At 33.3% G+C, this 24459-nt stretch overlaps 1 protein-coding gene across 14 annotated transcripts in view; it reads right to left on the bottom strand.

Annotated features, from left to right (window-relative positions):
- Cacna2d1 (calcium voltage-gated channel auxiliary subunit alpha2delta 1) overlaps positions 1 to 24459 on the bottom strand; it is a 467177-nt gene that overhangs the window by 60578 nt on the left and 382140 nt on the right. For all 14 annotated transcript variants that reach the window (XM_058585488.1, XM_046464140.2, XM_046464143.2 and 11 more), the window contains exons 12-16: positions 23726 to 23830; positions 9173 to 9251; positions 8029 to 8078; positions 6715 to 6804; positions 605 to 682 (exon numbers count right to left, since the gene is read on the bottom strand). In XM_058585488.1, coding sequence (XP_058441471.1) covers positions 605 to 682; positions 6715 to 6804; positions 8029 to 8078; positions 9173 to 9251; positions 23726 to 23830 — 402 coding nt within the window. The remainder of the gene's footprint in view (positions 1 to 604; positions 683 to 6714; positions 6805 to 8028; positions 8079 to 9172; positions 9252 to 23725; positions 23831 to 24459) is intronic.

The raw sequence follows: 24459 nt of genomic DNA, 5'->3' as shown, positions 1-24459 counted from the left end.
ATTTTTAAAATAATTATTCAGAACTTTCAAATAGCATTTCATTGCATGACAATATTACCAGTGTTACAAAAATCTAACATTTTTTAGAAACTCATTAAGTATTTTCCCTGTATCTTAAAAAAAAGAGGAAAAAAGAACTATAAATCAGATACTTGAATTATGACTAAAAAATCTATTGTTTGGGAATTGGAAGAGTAAGGATTCAATAAATGCATTTATATACATCTGATAAAACATCATTATAGTTTTTGGTCTTTCTTCCCCCCCACCCCACAAACTTCATAAATACATCAAATGCATTTTAAAAATGAACACACAGTATTGACCATTTATCATGTAATTATTCCCAGAGTCTGACTCTGTGTTCTCATCAGGTCATAATTAAATAGACCAAAGCTCAACCTCGACTCTGGGGCGACAGAGAGTTTGACCTGAGCTTCCTTTTCCCAGGTGGTTATCACACAGGCAGCTGCTGCCACTGACCTCTGGCCTCACAAGACAGTTACACTGTATGCATTTCCTTACAGGAGTATCTTATCCACATTAAGCTTCAACATCACAGTTTATCATTTATTATTATTAATTTTATCAATTAACTTTTAACCTTTAAGTTTGTCTTATTTTCAAATTGGCCAGTTATGTTGAAGACCGGAAGAGTTCCAGTAATGACAAGTCCCAGTTCCTAAAAACAGATTGAGAGAAAAGGCAAATGAAAATGAAAATTTGAACTTTGTCCTACTGCCTTAGACCTTGATATACAAGACTTCATTTTATAGTTACTTGATAAAGAGCCACGGATAACTTGTAACTCATTTTGTGTTTTCAAAATATCAAAGTTTTGTGTTTTCAAAATATCAATGAAAATGTCTTGGAAATAATAAAGACTTATTAGGCAGCTATTAAAGCATGTAAGATTTGAAATATTACTCCAGTGCGCATTGCAAATAAATAAAAATATTCTACTCATGTAAAGATTCATTAGCCTCTAAACATTTTAGAAACTGTCCACCCTCCATGCTCTTTTTCACAGAGACAGTTTATCTACCATCAGGGCCCTCCATAAGCAGAATGGTATAAAAATATTATTTTAAATGATTTACTTCATTTTTGTGGTTTTATTCTTAACTTTTAATGCCCTAACCCAAACTATTCATGCTATTTCACAAATGTGTAGTAAAAGAACTAAGCTATTGATATAGCATTTCTGGAACACTCTAGATACATGCTATGCTGTACAAAAGAAGAATTAATTCTAAATAACACCCAAAATAAATATTACTTTTTAAGAAAGTAATGTAGAAAAATAAACTTGCAAATGGCAAATATGAAAGTCTAGTCATGAAGCAATTTAGCAAAACAAAATAATTCCATTTGATTAATCAGCAGATTGATATTCTCATATATTAAAAAATACATGGATATTATGTAAAATAGAAGTTTTTTTTTAAATTACTGACATCCATGGCATGTGTGTGTCTCTCTGTGTATGCATAACCACTATTTCATGTTAAAACTACATTCACCAAAATCACTCTTTAAAGAAATTTTGAATTTGCTAATAAACTGAGAAAATATTAGTAATCTCCTTAAAAATAACCCCAAATTTAAACCTCATAAACTCTGCTCTGATTCCAGTAACAGTGTGGTTTTATGGAGAGAATGTCTTAAATAGGCTTTAGTTTTTACTTGTGCATGCAAGAAGCCCTAAAGCAATGAAAACTGATTCAGGGAGGAGGGCAATCATCCAAAAACTTCCAGTAGAACAAGACACTAGATAAGCTGGCATAGCTACAGATAGTTCAGTACATGATGATATGCCTATTGGCTCTCTGTTTCATCCTAAACAACAACATTTGAATGAAGAGATCCTTAATTAATTATGCAAATTAACATTCTCAGTGAAAACATTCTATCTCAATAGAAAGTCAGATCATAAATTCATAAAGCTGGTATCCAGAGGATAATTCTGTGAAGATTACTTTAGATAATTTTCTATTTATGTTGCAATCTATAAGAAAAGTGTTACGATTTGCATGAGGGGTCCCCAATGAAGTGCCTCTTTTAATGCAGGAATGTTCAGAGGTAAAGTAACTGGATTGTGACAGCTGTAACCTAATCATTCTATCCTAGTTTGAACAGACTGGGTGACAACTGTAGGAAGGTAGCAAGTGGCTCAAAGATGATGGTCAATGGGATACCCTGGAATGGGGTATCTTCACTTTGGCCCATTCTGAGTATGCTCCCTTCTCTCTCTCTCTCTCTCTCTCTCTCTCTCTCTCTCTCTCTCTGCTTCCTGACCCCACCACAAGTTGAGCATCTTAACTCTGCTGGGCCCTTACCCATGATATGCTGCCTCACCATGGCCCAGAGTAATGGAGTTAGCCATCTATGGACTCAGATCTCTGTGAGCCACAAATAAACATTTCCTCCTCTAAATTGTTCTTGTCGCCCTGGTGTGACCTGTAGATTTGGGCAGAAGTTGATGAATTGTAACAGAAGCAACAGAGACTGGGGTGGTTGTGGATGGGCTGTGGGAGCAGGGGGGACACAGGGAATTTTGAACTTCACCCCAATTGTCCTGGATGCTTAAACTATATTAGAAAATAAAGTCTAAAATATTCCCATGTGAAAAAATAAATAAATAAATAAATAAATAAATAAATAAATAAATTGTTCTTGTCGAGTAGTTTGGTTACAGTGAAGCAAAAGCTGACTAAAACAGACACTGGCACTGAGTGACCATGTGGTTCCCAACATTTTGGAGATGGTTGGTAGGAAGAATTTTGAAAAGTTCAGCAATGCAGGCTGAAAAGCTTTAGAATACTGAAAGTGGACGTTAATGGGCAATTCTGGTGGGAGATCAGAAGGCAGAGTGCCAACAGAAATGTGACTGTGCTTGTGAGGTTTCAGAGGGAGATGAGGACTCTATTGGGAAGAGGATTAGAGGTCATTCATGTTATGGATTATGGCAAAGAATTTGGCTACATTTTTCCCACATCCTGAGACTTTACGTGAGATTGAATTTAAAAGTGATGGACTAATAAATCTGGTGGAGGAAATTTCAAGGCAAAATAGCATTCAATCAGTGTCATGGCTATTATGGCAGCTCTTAGCTAGGTTTACATTGAGAATTGAAAGCAGAAAACAGACAGAAAGAAGTTAAAAAAAAAAAAAAAAAAAACTGTGGTTTGGCCAGAAATGTGCATGAGAAGCTGGGGATAAGGAAAGTATGCTTATTGAAGAGAGAACACCCTTAAAAAGATGCTAAGTATTTTGCAAAAAGTTAAGTGGTCATGAAGGCTTTGACCAAGATTTCAAAGGAAGGCCTCTGAAGTCTGGCAAGGTGTAGCTGGGTTGGAGTTCCTGTAGGCTGTCCCTGAGAATGCAATGGGTTATGGGGAAGCCAAAGCTGGAATGGAGACCCTAGGAAATGAGATTCCAGTAATGTGGACTGTCTACTAAAAATGCTGTTGACTTAGGAGAGAACCAAGCTAAAAGAGAGCCTATGTGAAGTGCAACCATCAAGGCCAAAGGGGAAGAGCTGACCAAACCCTTTGAAAATAACCATGTTGCCACCAAGTGTCCTAGATACTGTAGGTATAGTTGGGAACCTGTTTGCCCAGGTCTGCTTTGGGTCCATCCCTTCTTTCATCCTTTTTTGGAATGGGAATATTTGCTCTGTACGACTCTAATATATTAAATACATGTAACTTGCTTTTGAATTTTACAGGGGCTCACAGCTCAGAGTTTGCCTTGAGTCTCAGAGGAGATTCTGAAGTTAGACTCTTGGGCAATGCAAAAACTGTTAAAACAATGGGGCTCTTGGAGATAGACTAAATGCATTTTGCATTACTAGACAGAAATGAAGTTTGGGGCACCCAGGGTAGAATGTTATGGTTGGATGTGAGGTGTCTCCCCTAAACTGCCTGGGTTAATTCAGGAATATTCAGAAGTCAAGTGACTGGATTCAGAGAGTTGTAACCTAATCAGTCCATCCTAGTTTGAATGGATTAGATGATAACTATAGGCAGGTGGGGAGTGGCTTTGAGAAGTGGATCATTGGAGTTATATCCTAGAAAGGTGCATCTTACTTTTGGCCCCTTCCGCTCTCTCTGCTTCCTGACCCCATCGTGAGCTGAGCAGCTTTCCTCCACTGGGTATTTCCCCATTATGCTTTCTCATGTTGGGCCCAGAATAATGGAGTCAGATTTCCATGGACTGAGACCTCTGAAACTGAGCCTCACAAACTTTTTCTCCTCCGAGTTTTTGTTGTTGTTGTTGTTGTTATTATTTTGTCATGTATGTTGGTCAAAAAACTCAAAAAGTGACTAAAAAAGTTTTAAAAATTGGTATCATGATAGAAAATATAGATATGAATGTAGTCTTTATCTTTGCCTCATTTCTGCATTTGTATAGAATTTTATACTTTGCTTCTAAAAATGTGGTATACCCCCAATGAGGTCCTAGATGACTATTAGAGTTAAGATAACCATGGATGAATTCATTGGCACCCAATTTCCATTTTCTCCCTCATTTATCAAGTGAACCAAAAAGTATACTGTGTTTATCAGTACTGCCAGTATTTCTAGAGAATAAAAACCAAAATAATATATAAGATTTATATCTCCTTGGTTTTAATATTTATTTTCTGAAACCCAACTCTTTTCATCTCTTTTTATTTAAAGAGCCTCATTTTACCTCCCAAATAAAATCCCTCTACAAGTTACCTCCTTCTGTTCTGATATCTTTTTAGTTCTATAGGTGACAACAGTCCTTCAATATATCCAGTACACTGCCCAATTTTATGCTATATCTATGTGGTTCCTCTCCTCACCATCAGTTAAAGAAACTGTACTTGAACTCATATGTTTAGCTAAAACATCACTATTTTTTAATGTCCCATTCTACCCCCAGACATATAACTTTTTTTCTTTTGAAACACCAGAGCTCTTCGAATTTTTCCCATTATATTACACTTTGTCTTCAAATATTATACCTTTTCCTTTTTAATAAAATTGTGGATTTGACTAACATAATTTGAATCTGCTGTATAAATTATAATGTGATTATAAAAAAAATACTTAGAAATATACAATGGGTCCCTTATTCTGAAACCAGAAAAAAAAAAGTTCTATTTGTGTGCACTGCATAGCCAACTCGTGTGTTCCATTTCTTTTCTTGTTTTACATTTAGTTTCAGCTTGTAAACAGACATTTAGAATTAACATTTCCTTCTAATGTCATTTGTGCTATCAGTAGGAACCTTACCAGCAATGCAGACATTCTGGTTAATGAACTTCTGGTCATAGGAAAGGAACAGGGCATACTTATTGGCTCCTCCTATCATACACTGTCTTGGATGAATTTAAAAAAGTGAAACATCTTGCCCATAGCTTTAGATGACCATGTGACCTTAAGTAAATAAGTGATGTCAAGAAGGAACATTGGGTGGTAATTTTAGCTAGGACTTGAGGTAAGCAAGTCTCACTTTATCTTTCTTAGCGTGCAAGGCCACTGCTAATAGTGCCTATTTTTCTTCTAACTTCCTGTATATGTTTACTTTATAAGAATCAAATGATAAGTAACTCTAAATGGATTGTATTTTGCCCTTTGGGTTCAACATTGCATGGAAAAAAGAAGTAACAGCATATAATTGGACTCCAAGTAGGGGAAAGGGTACTACTGAATCAGCAATTACTTTTTAGGACTTAGTATTTTGGCTTTCCCCAGTATGTTGTTCCAGCAAAGCATGAATAAAGACTTCAAAGTAAGATTAAGCATATGAATAAATCTTAAGTATTATAAATCTTTATAAATTGAATATTAGGAAAATAAAAATAACATCAAAACATGACTTTGATCCTACAAAATCTAGGGCTGGATAATTTTTCTTGCGCATGTGTGCGCAATGGGACTGTTCTGTGCATTGTAAGATGTTTAGCAGCATCTCCGGCCTCTGTCTGTGAAGACCAGTAGTAGCAGCTACTCACTCTCCAGCCCTGACCATAAAAAAAATATATATACAGATATTTCCAAATGAATTGTGAAGGGCAAAATTACCCCCATTTGAGAACTACTGCTTTAAAGTGTGGTGGAATACCTATTCTAATATGTCAATTGTGCTGTGGATCTTTGGCATGTTGTTTCACACCAGAACCAACCACCAGTATCCTATTTCCATTAAAAATGTCTGGATTTGAATTTAAAGCATAAGATTATATATGAAGAGGTAATTAGGCCTGTAATGACTTCAATGTATGATAAGAATTTTGCCTAATAGAATGTACTTCTGAATATTGGTGAGTCTGATTACATTTGAGGTTGTATATTTCTACTAGCTGACATCTACTTTAAAAATAATTTCTTTAAAATCTTTAGAAATGGGTTTTTATTTATATGGTATTGAGCATTTTTTTACATTAAAATTCAACAAGTTATGAAAATTTCTATAAATTCAACATTCTAGGATGAAAATTCTTCATTCTCAGTGGATTAACTACAAAACAAAATAATACTTTACATTTGTAGCTCCGTATTACATACAAATCTAGAATTCTATTCAAATTATCTAAATTCTGGCTACAAAAGCTTATGATAGAAGGAATTTTAAAAAGAGTTTAACTTAAACGGGAAAAGAGAAATGTCCCCTAAAAAAGAACAGTCAGATGTGTGCCTATTTTTTAATGGCAGTCTAGTTTAACATCCAATCTCTTACCAGTGCATCCAAGTAAACATTTGTCCATTGGACTTGCTTCGCTTTGTCTCCTGCTAAAACCATAGGTCTCCCCAGAACATCCAGATATTCCTATTTATAAAAGAAAAGAAAAGAGAAAGAAGGAAAGGAAAAAAGAAAGAGGGAAAAAAGCTATGCTTCAAAACTAGAAAAGCTATGTGCTTTAAAAAACAAATTTCCACAGGGGGAAAAATAATCTAGAGTTAAAAATGAATACAGAATCAAATTATTAACAGAGTGAATTATTTAATCCTATTTTGGGCATTTCATAAGTGGTAAGTCTCCATACTTTGAATCAACAATATTTGACTTATTTACATAATATATCTACCCCCATTTTTTCTAGCAACAATAATCAGAACATTGTTTCTCAAGGTACAGCCTATGATAAGTGAAATACATGCCTTATGAATTGTTTCATGTTGATCTAAACTATTTAAGGCACTATGATTTACTGTGTGAAATTGCACAAATTTGAAATAATAAAACAGCCACATACTTGCTTTCATATCACAGATTGTTTGGCTGGAATTCAAAACTACATTTAAACATATCAAAAAATAAATGAAATATGGTGCCAAATCTAGACATGAGACTCAAATGCAGCTGCTGTTTCATTTCAACATTCAATGTATTCAGTATTAATTTCCACAAAGGCAGTGTTATTTATCCTAAATTGTGACTTAGTCTACTTTGTAGATTCTCAGCTATGTTTAAAATTGAGAGATGGTTTTAAACAATAATTTATGAATTGAAAATAATATACATTTAAATTCACTTCCTTACTAATCCTACAAAAAAATTACTCTTGTTTTCAATTCTGTTGAATTGTTTTCAATTGAATGAGTTAGAAAACTTGTCTCCTTGTAACTATTTTAATCAGTAAGTAGATCTTTAGGGATTATTTGAAAATAACTATGGCCTTGTATGATTTGTCAAGAATAAGTATTGTTTAACTTTTATATTGTTAAGAAATTTACTTAAGTGATCTGCAACAGAATCAAGTTCCAATAACATGAGACTGTTAGTAAATTTGATTATATTCATTATGGTGAGAAAAATAACATATTCATATTTCTATTCATGTTTTTACCTGAGTTTTGGATGTTTGAAAACACTTGGAACCTTAATGAAATAAAAATCCATCATTATGATACTCAGCATTTTAGTAAAAAATGTAACATTTTGTGTTTTTTTTTAAATTTTCATCTATTTTTTCTATATTGAGCACATTTAAACTGGAAAAATATCTTAAACTTTGAAAAAATATTATAAGTGAGTTTCAAATAAACATACCTGAGTATTAATTCTTATTGCTCCAATTGAAGGAATTTCATAATAATAACCTGAAATACATATATGTATTTATACATATAAATATTTCATTATAATAGACAAAATTGTTTTATGTCTTTGTAGGATAAAAGGATACGTTTTTCACTGCTAAATTAAGCAAACACTGAAATATATATACAACTGACAAATTCAGAAGATGTTTGATAAATGAATATTTGCAACATATGAACAGGCTTTATGAGAAATTTTACTGAATTTCTTAGACAGTGTAAAATAAATATTCTTCTATAAAGAAGTAGGAAAAATGGCATAGTGAAATATATTTTCACTATACATATTATTAAAGATGTAGATATATAGTTATATATATATATATATATATATATGCATATATATCCATGCACATATTCACACACACATAAAATGTTTGCCTAAATATAACTTTCAGAATACTTCAGGTTCTTTTAGTTGCTATGGTATCACAGTTTATTTTTCAAATAACATTTTCTTTTTCTGGCCCAAAAGAAATATGGGCTCACTACACAAAATTTATCTAGGAATGTATGAGACATTTTTCAAAAAACAGTAATTTAGCAACTCAAAAACAGGCTCACATGTGTCACACTGTCATATGTTTTATAAAATTCAGATATTCTTTTATTTCTACTTTTCCATAAAAAATTATATTTGTTATATATCATTATTATTCAATACATCCTTTTATGAATTTACAATATTATGATTTCATAATTTTTTACAATATAATGCTAATGTCAAAAATGTATTATGTTTTCACTATAAAAAAATGTTCAAAATCTTTTTGCCTTGAGCTGGGTGCTATTGTGCACTCCTATATAATCATAGTGATTAAGGAGGCTGAATCAGAAGAATTGCATGATTTAAGGACAGCCTCAGCAACTCAGCAAGACCCTGTCTCAAAATAAAATACTGAGGATGTAAATAAGTAGTGAAGCATTCCTGGGTAAAATCTCTGGTACACACACACAAAAAAAATCGTATTGCTTTGATTCCTATAAGAGTTAGGTACAACTATAGATTATTTTATATGACAATGTAAACTTAAAAAGCTACCACCCCCATTTTTTTCTTCTAATAAAACATAGTGAGGAAAACAGATAATTACCTTTATTTTCACAAGCCATCCACTGAATTGGTCCTCTGTCATAATTATGTTGACCAACTGAAAATGTGAACACTCGTACCTAGATGAATTGAAAAATAAGTATCCATTAGGCTTGAAAAAATTTAATTGAATGGCAAATAAAAATAGCTACAGCAAGACACAATAAAGTTTTTCAGTTAATTTCATATGACAAGAAAAATGTAAGCGAATAAAGAATTCAGGAGGGCACCAGAGGGAAATCACATAGCCTTCTATAAACATAGACTCCAATTGCCAAATTTAGATTAGCACTTTGGTGTCCTGCATCATATCCCAGTCCTCAGGCAGGAGCATGATTAAGCTTTCATTAGTAGAAAATGCATCTTTCAGGTCCACCTCAATTTGACCTGGTTAAACCTGTCTCACTTGGTTATATCACCCACATATAGAGAGAGTCAGGGCAAAAAAATATTTCCGTATATCATAGGTAGGAAAATGTATACAGAAGGCCATGTTACTTTTAGTTGCTTAAGGCAAGTCAACTCAGTGTTGGCTACTTTCACAACATGGAACTATTTAAGATGCACACATATAATTATGATGCTACTATAAGACTTATTTTCTAGAAAAGATGGCTGACACAGATAAATAGGCAAATATGCTCCTAGCTTTTCCTAATTTTTGTGAATTGTCTATTTGAATTGACATTTTGTAATTGCTTAATTTTTTGTACATGATTACAGAGCACAAACCTCAGAGACTTCACATCTGTTTCTTTTCTTTTATTGGACTTGGCCACACAGATGACATCTTAATAATCCCTGCCCCAAACATTCATACTGGGATATTGCTGTTTCTCTTGCTAGGGTTTTATCTGAGTCACTCTTTAAGTCATTCAGGTCTGCCTTAGCTAGTAATGTAGGAAGTGATTAAGTTTTAATTAGCTCAAAATTATAAGGATAAATGACTGGATTTAGGTTAAAGGTAGAAGGGGGCTCACACTCGCCCATGCTGGCTTTCCCACTCTCATGCACACATGTTCTCTCTAGCCCTTCTTCTATCTTTAGGAATTCTCCCTCTAAGTGCAAAATTTTCTCCAATTAGGTCATTTTAGGGGGCTCTATATATTTGAAAATCATGTTAATGCTTACATAGTTGAGCCTACCCCTAAAGGGAAGTGTTTTTATAAGCAGGCTGACCACCCTAACTGTTAATTCAATTTGACTGCCATACCTTAAACAATCATCACATGAATTCAGAACAGGGGGGAAAAAATCCAGATGCTTCAGAGAGCACTTGGTTATGTCCTTTATAAGTAAGGTTGGTAAGTCAAGTTTCAGATGTTCAAACAAAGCACAGATGTGTCTAGTTGTCACCACTAGCTGTGTCTACTGTAACCACAATAGTGTTGTGGTGAAATATTTTTCACAAGATACTTTTCAGTGTAAAGAATTAAATGAGTATGACTAAGTGAATTATGTCTATGTCTCTGGAAGGTAAGCACTTCTAAAAACTGAAAGGCTATACACTTAGACCCCCACTGTGAGATTATTTTGATTAATGTTATCATTCAAATAGTCCAAATAAACATTTAACTTTTAAAAAATATCCAGTAGAAAAAGACTGATTGCTTTGTTTTATTACAAAAGTTTCACCTAACCCTCATATGTTTGCCTACATGGAGCCTTCAGAAGTTGTCAAAATTAAGGAATTTGGGATCAGAGCTGGGTGTCTATCCTGTCACATTTAATTACAAAATTTTAAGCATCCTAAATTGTACCCCCCCCCCTTTGTTCTTTTTCTCACATAGGTTCTTGGTTATTTAGATGTTAACTAAACATTTAAATGTAAGCCAATCATTAACCGATTGAATGCCTTGCTTATTATATGTGTTCAACTTGTACCTCTTTTCTCAATTTTTCACTTACCTTGCTGCAGACATTTTAATAACCATTTTTTTTCTGAAAAAAAATTTCTCCCAGTAGATACTAAAAATCTTAAGAATAAAAATGTATGTACTCTTATAATGTTTGCAACTGTCTTACCATTAAAATATTTACAAAATCTATCATCTGTTTATTTTTCCCCAAGTTTATATATACACATACATATACACTTAAAAATTTTATAAACTATAGATTATCTTAGAATGTTCTGATATTATTTTATTAAATATATGTATACTTTCATTACTGGAAATTGAACCATGGCTTCTTACATGCTAGGTAGGTACCACTGAATACATGCCCAGCCCATTTGACTTTTTTAAGACAGAGTGTCCCCAAGTTGTCCAGGTTGGCTTTATATTTGAAATCATCTTCATCAGACTCCTGAGTCACTGGGATTACAGGGGTGCACTACAACACCCAGCTATAAATGTATATTTAGTTGAGAAAAAGTTAAGTGTATGTCACTCAAAACTTGGCATCTACAATAGTGCCTTACACATATTCTTTATACCACCATGAAAATCAATACACAAATATTTCATTCCCAGGTGCTGTATCTTAGCTAAATTTGTCTTTGTTAATTTATGTTAGCTAATTATGTAGTCAAAAACTTTAAGTCCACTGATTTCATAAAAATGTACATTACATATTTTATAGTGCATGTAGATAATGAATTGGCAAAATTTAGAAGAATCTGCGTGCACTGATTTTTTCACTTGGAATTACAAATGGCTTCATTTCTCCTGAAGTGTACTATATTACTGCCACCCTGTGGAGCAGTCAATGAACTACTGAACTCTGAAAATTTAGATGCCCAAATCTAGAGATGACTATTATTCCCACCTTCAGAGGCTTTCCACTTCTTTAAATTTGTAATTCTTATTTATCCAAAATTTTGGAGAAATGGGAAATAAAGTCAACCCTTGAAATATGCACAATTTAAAATTTAAGGTAAATTTAATTCTCAAAGATGGGGTATAAATGTAGAGCTTTTTTAGTGCATTTGTATTGTTCTGTACAAAAACAAAAAGATATATAAAATATCTCAAAACACTAAATCAGTAGTCAGTCATACAAGCTGAATATTTTATCTGAACTTTCAAGTATAAACTACCTACTTTAGACTATGCCTATATCATGGCAGATTCAACTTCTGCTGAGGGAAATTTATTTAGTTCATGTCTAGTAGCACATTTATAATCATATAACAAAAGCACACTGGGAATTTCCAAGTGAAATATTCATATTCAGTTATAAGTTTCTCAGCTAGTGTGATTTTAAATTGGCTCTTATTTTAAAGGGTGTACTTCTGTGAAGTTTTCATCACAGGGTCACGTATTAGACATACATGATCCACTGTAAATGGCTTTCACATATATTTTTCATAATGCGCAGAGCCCAGGGCTTTAACAGAGGTAATGTGGGAAAACAGCATTGAATAAATATCAAATTGAGATAAAAAATTCCAAGATAAAAGAATTCCAACTTAGTATCTATTATAGTACTATACACATAAATGGAAATATTAAATGAAAGGAAATTGAATAAACAAAATGAGTAGTTTCTCATTTTACAGAGACTAAAGACAAGTTCTCTTCTCTGTACTGTATATTAGTCAGTTCATAATGATATTTAGGAAGAGCACACTGAAGCTGGACTTATAGGCATCTCACACTTTGGAATTTGGGTAGTTTCATTATACTTAGAGTAAATATCTAATCTTTTTTTTAAGTACATTTGCTTGCTGGAGTTAAGTAAAAAAAATTAGGCAAAATGTAAGGACATTTATTACACTTATAGCATCCACATGCTCTGTTATTCCTAGAGAATACAAAAATCTTGTAACTCTCAACTCACCCTTAGGTGTAAAAGTATATTCACTGAAGTAACAATAATTTTGGGGTAGATAAGATTAGGCAAATTAAAAAACCAGTCATTATTAGTTGTAAATTTATATAGTTTACCCTTAGTTGTTTAAAAATAATTTTTTTCTCTGAACATAATAATTCCAATAATTCAAAGTATATGAGTCTGGACTACTTGTTTCAAAAATAACCTTAATTTTCAGTAAATTTGGATTATTTAAAATATACTACTTGTTTATTCCATATAAGCCATTAGTTCACAAATTTACACTATGTTTCTGACTTTTGCTAATCTGTTTTATAACTTGTTTTGTCTCTTTTGTTGAATACTAAAATACTTTTCTTCAATTAAGAGATTTCCAAAACCACAGGGTCAACCTATTTTAAAAAGTCCTAAGAATTTTCTTCCCAGCAGAACTCAGTTACTGGAAACTGTCACCTCAACAATTATCAGTTACCCAGAGTTCAAGTTTAATTTACAACAGGCAAATCTCCAAAGAATAATGGAAGTGAGTCTATGAAGAAAGGAAGCCAGTAAAACTAAAATAAAAGCTTCAGCTATTGAGACATGTTAGAAAAATGATGTCAGAGATGGGCTGTATTAATCTACTCTATGCACTAAATTTTTTGGTATTAAGCCTATCAAAATATTAGACAGGACTGAATGTTTCAAGAGAAAATTCTACAGTGGTCTCTTTAATTTACACACGTACTCAACCCCAGAGTGCTTGATTAGCCCACATCTCTAGTTTTATTACATTATACAATAAAGGAAAATGTCCAAATTCTTGTGTCACCATTTATTTTAAAAGCCCAAATGATCTGAAAGGTAACTGCAACCTACAAAGTTCTGACTATCTCTCTTAGGCTGTTGAAGTTGTGAGGAATGTATCCCAGAGGGGTGAAGCCCAGCTGCCTGACTAGAAGGCAGGCTCCTAGGTGGACAAATGATGATCAGCACACACAGATGAAAGACACAGACAGATGACCAGCCAGGCTCATTCTATATGAGGGTATGAAATTTAGGCTATCAATGAAATTCTTGACTCTGCCACATAGTTGTTGTTGATTTTCAACAAGTTACTTAACTTCTGTAATTTGGGCTTTCATATTTCCAAAATGGGGACAATGATGATGATGATACTTTTAATCAGATGAGCATTCCAGTCATAAAAAATAAAGGTTGTATTTATAACACATAAAAACTATAAGCTCCATGAATTTTACCTACCATAATGAAGATGATAGTGATGATGATGACTACAAAGTTCCAGAATTCAATGATGTAATATTTTCTATTTGTGGAACATTAATCTTTCCTACCTCAAAAAGATCTACAGACCCTAGGCTTAATAGAAGAAAAAGTATGTCCTAATGTTCATCATGTCAGATTAGGCCCTAACTTCCTTAACAAGACTTGTTTAGAGTGCGAGAAATAAAATCAAAAATCAATAAATGGGATGGTTTCAAACTAAAAAGCTTCTTCTCAGCAAAGGAAACAATAAGGTGAAGAGAGAGCCGACATTTTGGGAGCAAATTTTTGCTACACGCACTTTAGATAGAGCACTAATCTCCAGGATATATAAAGAACTTGAAAAACTTAACACCCCCCCAAAAAAGAAACCCAACAAACAATTCAATCAATAAAGGGCTAAAGAACTGAGCAGACAATTCTCAAAAGAAGATATACAATCGATAAACAAATATATGAAAAAAATGTTAAACATATCTAGTAATTAGAGAAATGCAGGTCAAAACAGAGTCTAAGATTTCATCTGACTCCAGTCAGAAAGGCAGTTAACATGAATACAAGCAACAATAAGTGTTGGCAAGAATATGGGGGAAAAGGCACACTCATTCATTGCTGTTGCAACTGCAAATTGGTGCAGACAATCTGGAAAGCAGTATGAAACTAGTATAGAAAGCAGTATAGAAAACTTGGAATAGAACCACCATTTGACCCAGCTATCCCATTCCTTGGTCTATACCCAAAGGACTTAAAAACAGCATACTACAGTGACATTGCCACATCAATGTTTATAGCAGCACAATTCACAATAGCCAAACTGTAGAACCAACTGAGATGCCCTTCAATAGATGAATGGGTAAAGAAATTGTGGTATATATACACAATGGAATATTACTCAGTAACAAAAGATAATAAAATTATGGTATTTGCAGGTAAATTAATATCATGCTAAGAAAATTAAGTCAATCCTTAAAAAAAAGGCTAAATGTTTTCTCTGATAAGCGAAGGCTAATCCATAATGCGGGGGGCGGGGGGCGCAGGCATGAGATGAATGGAGGAACTTTAAATTGGCCAAAGGGGAGGGTGGAGAAGGGAGGGGGCATGGGGATAGGAAATATGGTGGAATTAGATGGACACCATTACCCTACGTACATGCATGATTGCATGAATGGTATGACCCTACTTAGTGTACAATCAAAAAAGTGAAAAATTATGCTCTATTTGTGTACAATGAATCAAAGACCATTCTGCTGTCATGTATAACTAATTACATAAATAAATAAATAAATACATACATACATACATACATACATACATAGATAGATAGATAGATATAACATCTTTTTAGAGAAGCAGATTGGACTGAGTTTATTGTTTAGTAACAAATTACAATGTCAAGGGGAAAATATTATTTAAATGTTGTTGTGTCTACATAAGATAGATTTACTTGAAGTGTCCAAAGTTCTGACAGAGGCAAGAATTTAATCTGTTTGTTCAATGTATTCAAATAAATAAATAACATAAAACTATTGTTTAAAAAGAAAACAAAATACAGTTGTCACATGGGATTTTGCATATGCCGCCTTAAAGAACCCAGCTAATATTTTTTCTCACATTTTATATATGCATATATAATGTGAGTACATGCTTTGGGATTGCAGGGGTTTTTAAATTTACTAACAACTATAATGGATGCCCCTCACATGTTAAGGCAATACAGAAGTAAGGTCAGAATTTCTTTTTTTCTATGTAGATTTATTGTGCTTGATAAAGAAGGAATAAGCTATGAGCACATTGCATTTTCAAGCAATTTGTAGCTTTGTAAAGACCATCATCAGCTGAGATGTTTAAGGCACACAGGGATTCATTTCAGATAATCTACTTTTATAATGACAAAATATTATACTTATGCTGATAATCAGAGTACGCAGAAAAATCATTTTAGAATGATTAGTGTGAAAGGAAAGGTGCCATCAATCCAGTCATTTCTTATGTCTGTATTTTCAAGATGCTATATGAAGAGTGGAATATCCTATCAGTTTTACCTCATGTTCCCACTGTGCACAGTTCTTGATGAGAAGAGAAGGCAGCATAGAAACAGCAGGACAGATCATCTCTACTGAAAACTTTGTAACACAAAACAATGGCTATTCCATGTCAAGATGATATAATTGTGCCTAAAATTTGTACTTTCTGCACTCTAAAGTTAACTTATCATTCGTTTTCTTTGTGCCTAAGGTAAGTTCACTGTGCCTAAGATTTGCTTTAGATACTAAATTAAGAAGTCTTTAAAATACATGAATGTAATATTATTAAAATGTATCAGAGTGAGGAAAGAGTTTTCAACATAAATTTTAAGAGAAAAAAATGTAAACGAATGCTGTCAACAAACAAGGACACACACACATGCATATAAATGTGCACTAAACATGCCTTTAAATTGATAGCCTCTCCACTATGAGGGTCAGCTGCATTGTTCTCAGCTCTACAGTGACTTCAGGAAAGCCAATACATATCATTTTTATAAGTAAGGGTAGAGCACCTATTCTAAAGCCAAAAATCTCGGAAACTGTTGAAATTGTGAAAATACCTGAAATGAAAGTTCTTAGATGCAATGCATTTGTTAAATAATATTAACTACTTTACATGTTACATGCCCTTCATTATCATGTTTCAACATTCCTTTCTAAGACTTCATTTTTGCCTGATGCAAAAGTCAGGCAGAGAACTAGCAGAGGATGCGATGAATTATTTCCTGCGAGTTGTTTTTCTTACTGTCTGTTGAAAAAGTTTTAATGTTCACTCTGACTATGGTATGCAGCCATTTGGAACTTGGATTAGACTTTTATAGACTGTAGGATATTTCTCTTTTTATTTGGAAGTAATACAGGAAAGATTTTCTCATAATTTAAAAAATTCTTTAAAATCAAATGAGTTAATGACAATACATATTGTTAGTTATAACTTTAGCTATGTAATCTTTATTTTGAAAATTATTGCATATCTATCACATGGCTTTTTTCCCATTTGTTCTTCTTACTCAGTTTACTAGGTATTTTGAAATTCTCTTTTTGTTAATTTTAAATGCCTCTTTTTTCATGAATTGAAAATTAAGTAAAGAACCAAAGAACTATTTCCTAGCTGGACAGGTAATCTTAAGTGTGTATTGCTAAGCAACCTCTTTTCGAGTATACGGAAAATCAAATATATTTAATTTTGCTAGTCCTGGGAATTATCTTTCAACTCTGTGTCTGGTTTTACTTTTCTTTTTCATTTGTTTGGACTTTATGATAGAGTTCATTTTGGTTTTGGCACCATTTTTGAGGAGGTCTTGTACACATGGTTGAGCCCTGAGAAATGGTACTGTTGCAGGTAAAGATTAAAAAGTGAATGTGCTTTAATTTGGAACAGCTGTGTGAAGAGATTAACATGGATTCAGATTTAAAGCTGTACCTATCTATAATCAGGTAGATTAATTCCCAAGAGCAGTGCATTCCACATAAGAACCCAAACATTTTGTTCTAATTCTTGAAACTTTTGGCTTCATTAAATTTTGCTATGTATCTACAGGCTCATTCAGCAGTATTTCAGATAAACCTCATCACACCTCCCTTGGTTGCTCGGGATGATATTTGATTCATCTGGATGAAAAATGAATGTAAATGAATCATTCAACAGCTGAATGAATGTGAAAGGAGAGACTGGGGGAAAAGTAGAATTCAGACAGTAGTTTTCAGATTTTATAAAAATACATGTGACTTTTTTTGTGTGTGTGTGCCAGGGATTGAACCCAGGGGCATCTATCCACTTAGCAACATACCCAGACATTTTTTATATTTTATTTTGAAACAAGGTCTTGCTAAATTCTTGGGGCCTCCCTATATTGCTGAGGCTGGCTTTGAAGTCACAATCCATCTGCCTCATCCTCATGAGTTACTGGGATTGCAGATGTGCACCACTGGACCTGGCTCACATCGTTTTATGACTATAATTTGTATATATTTTTTAAATTTTTATTTTATTATGGTAAGAACACATAAGACCTACCCTTTTAGCATTTTTAGCATTTTTAAGTATATAATACATTATTTTATTGCAAATACAATGTTGCACAGCTGATCTCTGGAGCTTATTCATCTTGCTTTACTGTAACTTTATACTTGTTGATTAGAAACATCCTTTCTCCCCCTCTCCTCAGTCCCTGGCAGCTAACATTCCACTCTTTGATGGTATGAATTTGACTATTTTTAGATTCTCATGTAAGTGAAAAAATATAATATTTGTCTCTTTATCAATTGTTTATTTTACTTAGCATAATATCTTCAAAATTTAACCCTATCATCACATAGAATTTAATTCTGTGTTAAGGCTAAATGATACACACACACACATACACACACACACATTTTCTTTACCCATTTAACTGGCAATAGATGGTTAGGGTATTTCCCCAACTGAACTATACTGAATAGTGCTGCAATGAACACAAAAGTGTTCTTAAAGACCATAATTTCAATTCTTGTCTATACATTCCAAGAAATCAGATGCCTTGGTGATTTAGTAGTTCTGTTTTTAATTCTTTGGGAAACTTCTGATTGTTTTTCATAGTGGCTAATCATGTTCTCTTTTCTTCAGCATCATACAAAGGATTCAATTTCTCTACAACTTTTCCAATACTGTTGTCTTTTTGTTTCTTTGATAACTGTTATCATAATAGATGTGAAATGATATCTCATTGTGAGTTTGATTAGCCCTGATGACCAATAACATTGGCAGTTTCTTAATAGATTTGTGGGTAACTTGTAGATCTTCCTTGAAGAAATGTCTAATTGAAGTTCTTAGTCCATTTTTTTTCAACGGAGCTATTATTTTTATTTTTGTTTTGTTTTGTTATTGAGTATTAGGAATTCCATATATATTTTATATATTAACATCTTATAAGATAAAGGGTTTGCAAATATTCTCCCATTCTGTAGGTCAGGTTTTGACTCTATTAATTGTTTCTTTTGCTGTACAGAAGCATTGATAGAGTTTCATGTTTAATTTTGATTTTATTGCCTGGATTTTGTTGTCATACTCATTAAATCACTACATCCATTTAAGACATATAAGTCTTTAATCCATCTGGGGTTGAATTTTCAGTATGGTGTTAGATAAGGATCGAACTTTATTTTTTTGCTTTTGGTTATATAGCTTCCCCAATATTTGTTAAAGAGACAACAAACATTTCCTCATGTGTATTTCTGACAGTGTTGTCAAAAATCAGTTGACCATATAGTCATGAACTTTACTTCTGGACACTCCATTCTGTTTCATCTATCTGTCTGTCCTTACTCTAGTAATATTCTGTTGTAGTGACTGTAGTTTGCACTATATCAGGAAGAGGGAAGCCTCCAGCTTTGTTTTTTGGTCTAAGACTGAGCTGGTGATTTATGGTCTTCTGTGGTTCCACAGGAATCATAGAATTGATTTTCTCTATTTCTCTAAAAAAATTAAAAAATGGCATTGGGATTCTGACAAAGATTGCATTGAACCTGGAGCTAACTTTCAGTACTATGAGCATTTTAACAATATTGAGGTAGTAACCACTGAACCACATCCTCAGCCCCTTTTTTAACATCTTCTTTAGAGACAGAGTTTCTCTGAGTTGCTAAGTGCCTCATTAATCTGCTGGGGCTGGCTTTGAACTCAGGATCATCCTCCCTCAGCCTCCTGAGTTGCTGGGATTAAAGGCATACACCATCATGCCTGGCAATATTGAGTTTTCTAATCCACCAACATGGGATGCTTTTCAATTTCTATGTCTTCTTTAATTTCTTCATAGTTTCCATAATTTCTGTTTCAGATAGTTCATCACTAGAGTACAGAAACCCAACTAACATTTGTATGTTGATTTTGCATCCTGCAACTTAACTGAATTTAATAGTTCTATCAGGTTTTTTCCTGTACATTTTTGAGTCTTTAAACTTTTCCATATATAAAATCATGCCATCCTGCAAACAGAAACAATTTCCTCCCGCTATTAAACTGTAGTTTCACTCGTGTATGATTTCAATTCTTTGATCACTTTCAAATGCACATAGGCTCAAAAGCACAGAGTGTTTCAAAGTGTTGAAAAAAAATTTCATCAAAACTGTATCCCATCACACACAACATTTTATCTGTTAAACATCTGAGTATATTAATTCATATTTCAATCTTTTAACACATAAAAAATTATATTTTAACACATAAATAACACATAAACTTTATATTGTATGTGTTTTCCTCAAACACTACAATATAATCCAGTAAAGCCAGTGATAAGCCACATCTTTCAAAGTGGTAAAAATTCTAAAGTGAAAATCAATATGAAAAGCTGGTTATGGTGCAGGCCTCTAATTCCAGCAACTAAGGAAGCTGAGGCAAGAAGATCGTGAGTTCAAGGCCAGCCAGGGCAACATAGTGAGTCACCATCTCATTAAAAGAAAAAAATGGGGGGAGTAAAGCAAAGCAAATCGACATTCTATCCTGAAGTTTTCTTGTGGATAAATGCATACTTTTTTGTTTGAATTTTTGAAACACAAGAAATATAATATCTGACCATTTTTTAATGGATTTCCAGCCTTTTAAGAAAGAAGGTTGAGAATGATTGTCTAATTATAAAACCTGTATGATGAGAAAAGTGACATAAACTGATAAGGAATTGTTAGAAAAGATATAGTTTTGATGGAAGTTGATCACTGTGTCAACAGGTTCTACTAGATCCCTCTTGCTACAATGCTTTCCTCTTGTAGCAAAACAAACACTGAAATAAATATATTCCAATTACAAAACACTTATATTCATTACTTATTGGTATCACAATCTCTTAAAATATTATGCCTATAAAAGGATTGACCTTAAATCTTTCCCTAAAATGCTACAGTTTTAAAATCATATGCATTTTTCTTGCAGGGGGGAGGGGCACATATATGAACTCTCTTTGAAGTGTTTTAGGAAAGTTAAGTATCACTACTGTGTTTTATAATTAAATGATATAATACTTTTACACAGGAAGAGCTTAAATTGTTGCTGTTTCTCCATTCTCTTCTGATTTCTCTCTTTGTATAACATTTTCCTATTTAAAATTGATGTATAAAGGCCAACATCATTCTAAATGGAGAAAAATTGAAGGCATTCCCTCTAAAAACTGGAACAAGAAAGGGATGACCTCTTTCATGACTTCTATTTAACATAGTTCTTGAAACTAAAGGGATACACATAGGAAAAGAGAAACTCAAATTGGCACTATTTGCTGATGATGTGATTCTATACCTAGAAGACCCTAAAAGTTCCACCAGAAAACTTCTAACTAGTAAATGAATTCAGCAAAGTAGCAGGATATAAAACTAACACCCATAAATCAAAGGTATTTCTATATATCAGTGATAAATCCTCAGAAAGGGAAATGAGGAAAACTATCCTCATTAAAATAGCCTCAAAAAAAATAAAATACTTAACAAAAGAGGTGAATGATTTATATAATGAAAATTACAGAACCCTGAAGAAAGAAATCAAAGAAGATCTTAGCAGCAGATGGAAAGATCTACTTGCTCTTGGATAGGAAGAATTAATATTAACAAAATGACCATATTTCCAAAAGCACTATACAGATATAATGCAATTCTGATCTAAATTCCAATGACATTCCTCATAGAAATAGAAACAGCAATCATGAAATTCATCTGGAAAAATAAGAGATCCAAAATAGCTAAAGCAATCCTTAGCAAGAAGAGTGAAGCAGATGGCATCACTATATCAGACCTTAAACTATTCTACAGAGCAATAATAACAAAAACAGCATGGTATTGGCACCAAAACAGACTGGCAGAGCAATGGTACAGAATAGAGGACACAGAGACTAATCCACAAAATCACAATTATCTCATACTAGACAAAGGTGTCAAAAACATGCATTAGAGAAAAGACAGCCTCTTCAACAAATGGTGCTGAAAAAACTGGAAATCCATATGCAACAAAATGAAATTAAATCCGTATCTCTCACCATGCACAAAACTCAAAATGAATCAAGGACTTAGGAATACAGAGACCTTGTGTCTAATAGAAGAAAAAGTAGGTCCTAATATCCATCAAGTGGGATTAGGCCCCAACTTCCTTAATAAGACTCCTGTGGCACAAGAATTAAAATCAAGAATCAATAAATGGGATGGAATCAAACTAAAAAGTTTCTTCTCAGCAAAAGAAACAATCTGTGAGGTGAACAGAGTGCCTACATCTTGAGAGAAAATCTTTATACCTCACACATCATATAGAGCACTAATCTCAAGGGTATATAAAGAATCAAAAAGTTAAACACCAAAAAATATAATAACCCAATCAATCAATAGGCCAAGGACTTGAACAGACACTTCCCAGAAGATGATATGCAGTCAATCAACAAATATATGGAAAAATGTTCATCATTGCTAGCAATTAGAGAAATGCAAATCAAAACCACTCTTGTCAGAATGGCAGCTATTATGAAGACAAACAACAATATGTGTTGGCAAGGATGTGGGGAAAAAGGCACACTCATACACTGCTGGTGGGACTGCAAATTGGTGCAGCCAATATGGAAAGCAGTATAAAGATTTCTTGGAAAATTGGGAATGGAACCACCATTTGACCCAGCTATTCCTCTCCTTAGTCTATACCCAAAGGACTTAAAAACAGCATACTACAGGGACACAGCCACATCAATGTTTATAGCAGCACAATTCACAATAGCTAAACTGTGAAACCAACCTAGATGCCCTTCAACAGATGAATAGATTAAAAAATGTGATATATATATATATATACACACACACACACACACACACACACACACACACACAATGGAATATTACTCAGCAATAAAAGAAAATAAAATCATGCATTTGAAGGTAAATGGAAGGAGTTAAAGAAGATAATGGTAAGTGAAGTTAGCCAATCCCAAAAAAACAAATGCCAAATGTTTTCTCTGATATAAGGAGGCTGACTCATGGTGGAGTAGGGTGAGGGAGCATGAGAGGAATGGATGAATTCTAGATAGCACAGGGGTTGGAGGGGAAGGGAGGGGCATGGGGTTAGAAATGATGGTAGAATGTGATGATCATTATTATCCAAAGTACATGATGAAGACCTGAATTGGTGTGAATATACTTTGTGTACAACCAGAGATATGAAAAAATGTGCTCTATATGTGTAATACGAATTGTAATGCATTCTGCTGACATATATAGATTTAAAAAAATGAAAAATAATAAAATAAAATTGATGCATAAGAATCAAATAGGAGCAATAAGTCCAAATTATTTTACTGACATATTAGTCAGATACCATTTGTGTGTCTTATGAAAATATTATATTTCACAACCCATAGTTCATACTACTTTACAGTTGGGACTAAATGTTTTCAAACAAAAAGGTTCACCTTACTAAGATTACCACTTTCTCTTTTAACAACCACCTAAACATTAAAATAAAAATATTATATAATTACACTCACTTTTTTATCTTTATTGTATTTGGCAAATATCTCCTGGGCTCTCTCTTCTCCTCCATCCGTGAACAACATGATAATCTTATTGCAGTTGGCTCTGGAAACATTATACTGTTAAAACAAAACAATTGCCCGTTGTTGATAATGAAGGACATGGAAAATAAACCAATACGGAAAGAGCGTGCAGAGACTGCTAGTAATGAGGGAAATGTCTGCTCAGTAAATAGATTCTAAAAACCTGTTCCTGGGCCAGGCAGATGTCACTACCTCACTTCTTCCACATCTTGGATCAGATGTTACCCCATCTGTGAGACTTTCCTATATTAATTTGCAAGCTCCCTCCTAGACTATATTTCTCTTGATATCATTTTATATTCTTTTACAGATAGTATATATTTTATTTATCTGTGTGCTTATTGGTGGATTCTCCCAATAGAATGTACACTCTACAAAATCAGGACATTTTTTTTTCATTCAGTGTTGTTTCTTTGTCTACAAGAATATCTGGCTCTTAATAATCCCTCAGCGACTGAATAGTAGATGGACTTTAAGTTAATAAATTCACATGTTAATTTTATGACCCTACGATTTTATAGCAGAAACAAGGAAGTAATATTAAAATATGAAAACCTTTTCAGTGTAATTGCAATCTATTTCCGCGTAATTCTTCCTTCTTCCCTCCTCATTCTATTTTTTTAAATTACATTTCTAAAGGACAAACTCCCTCTAACATATAACAC

This window comes from Marmota monax, unplaced genomic scaffold (assembly GCF_021218885.2).
Source record: "Marmota monax isolate L192 unplaced genomic scaffold, Marmota_monax_Labrador192_F-V1.1 WCK01_AAM20220418_F8-fsc00065, whole genome shotgun sequence".
NCBI classification, from domain to species: domain Eukaryota; kingdom Metazoa; phylum Chordata; class Mammalia; order Rodentia; family Sciuridae; genus Marmota; species Marmota monax.
Note: the sequence above shows the minus strand (reverse complement) of the source record. Positions and strands in the feature narration are given on the sequence as shown.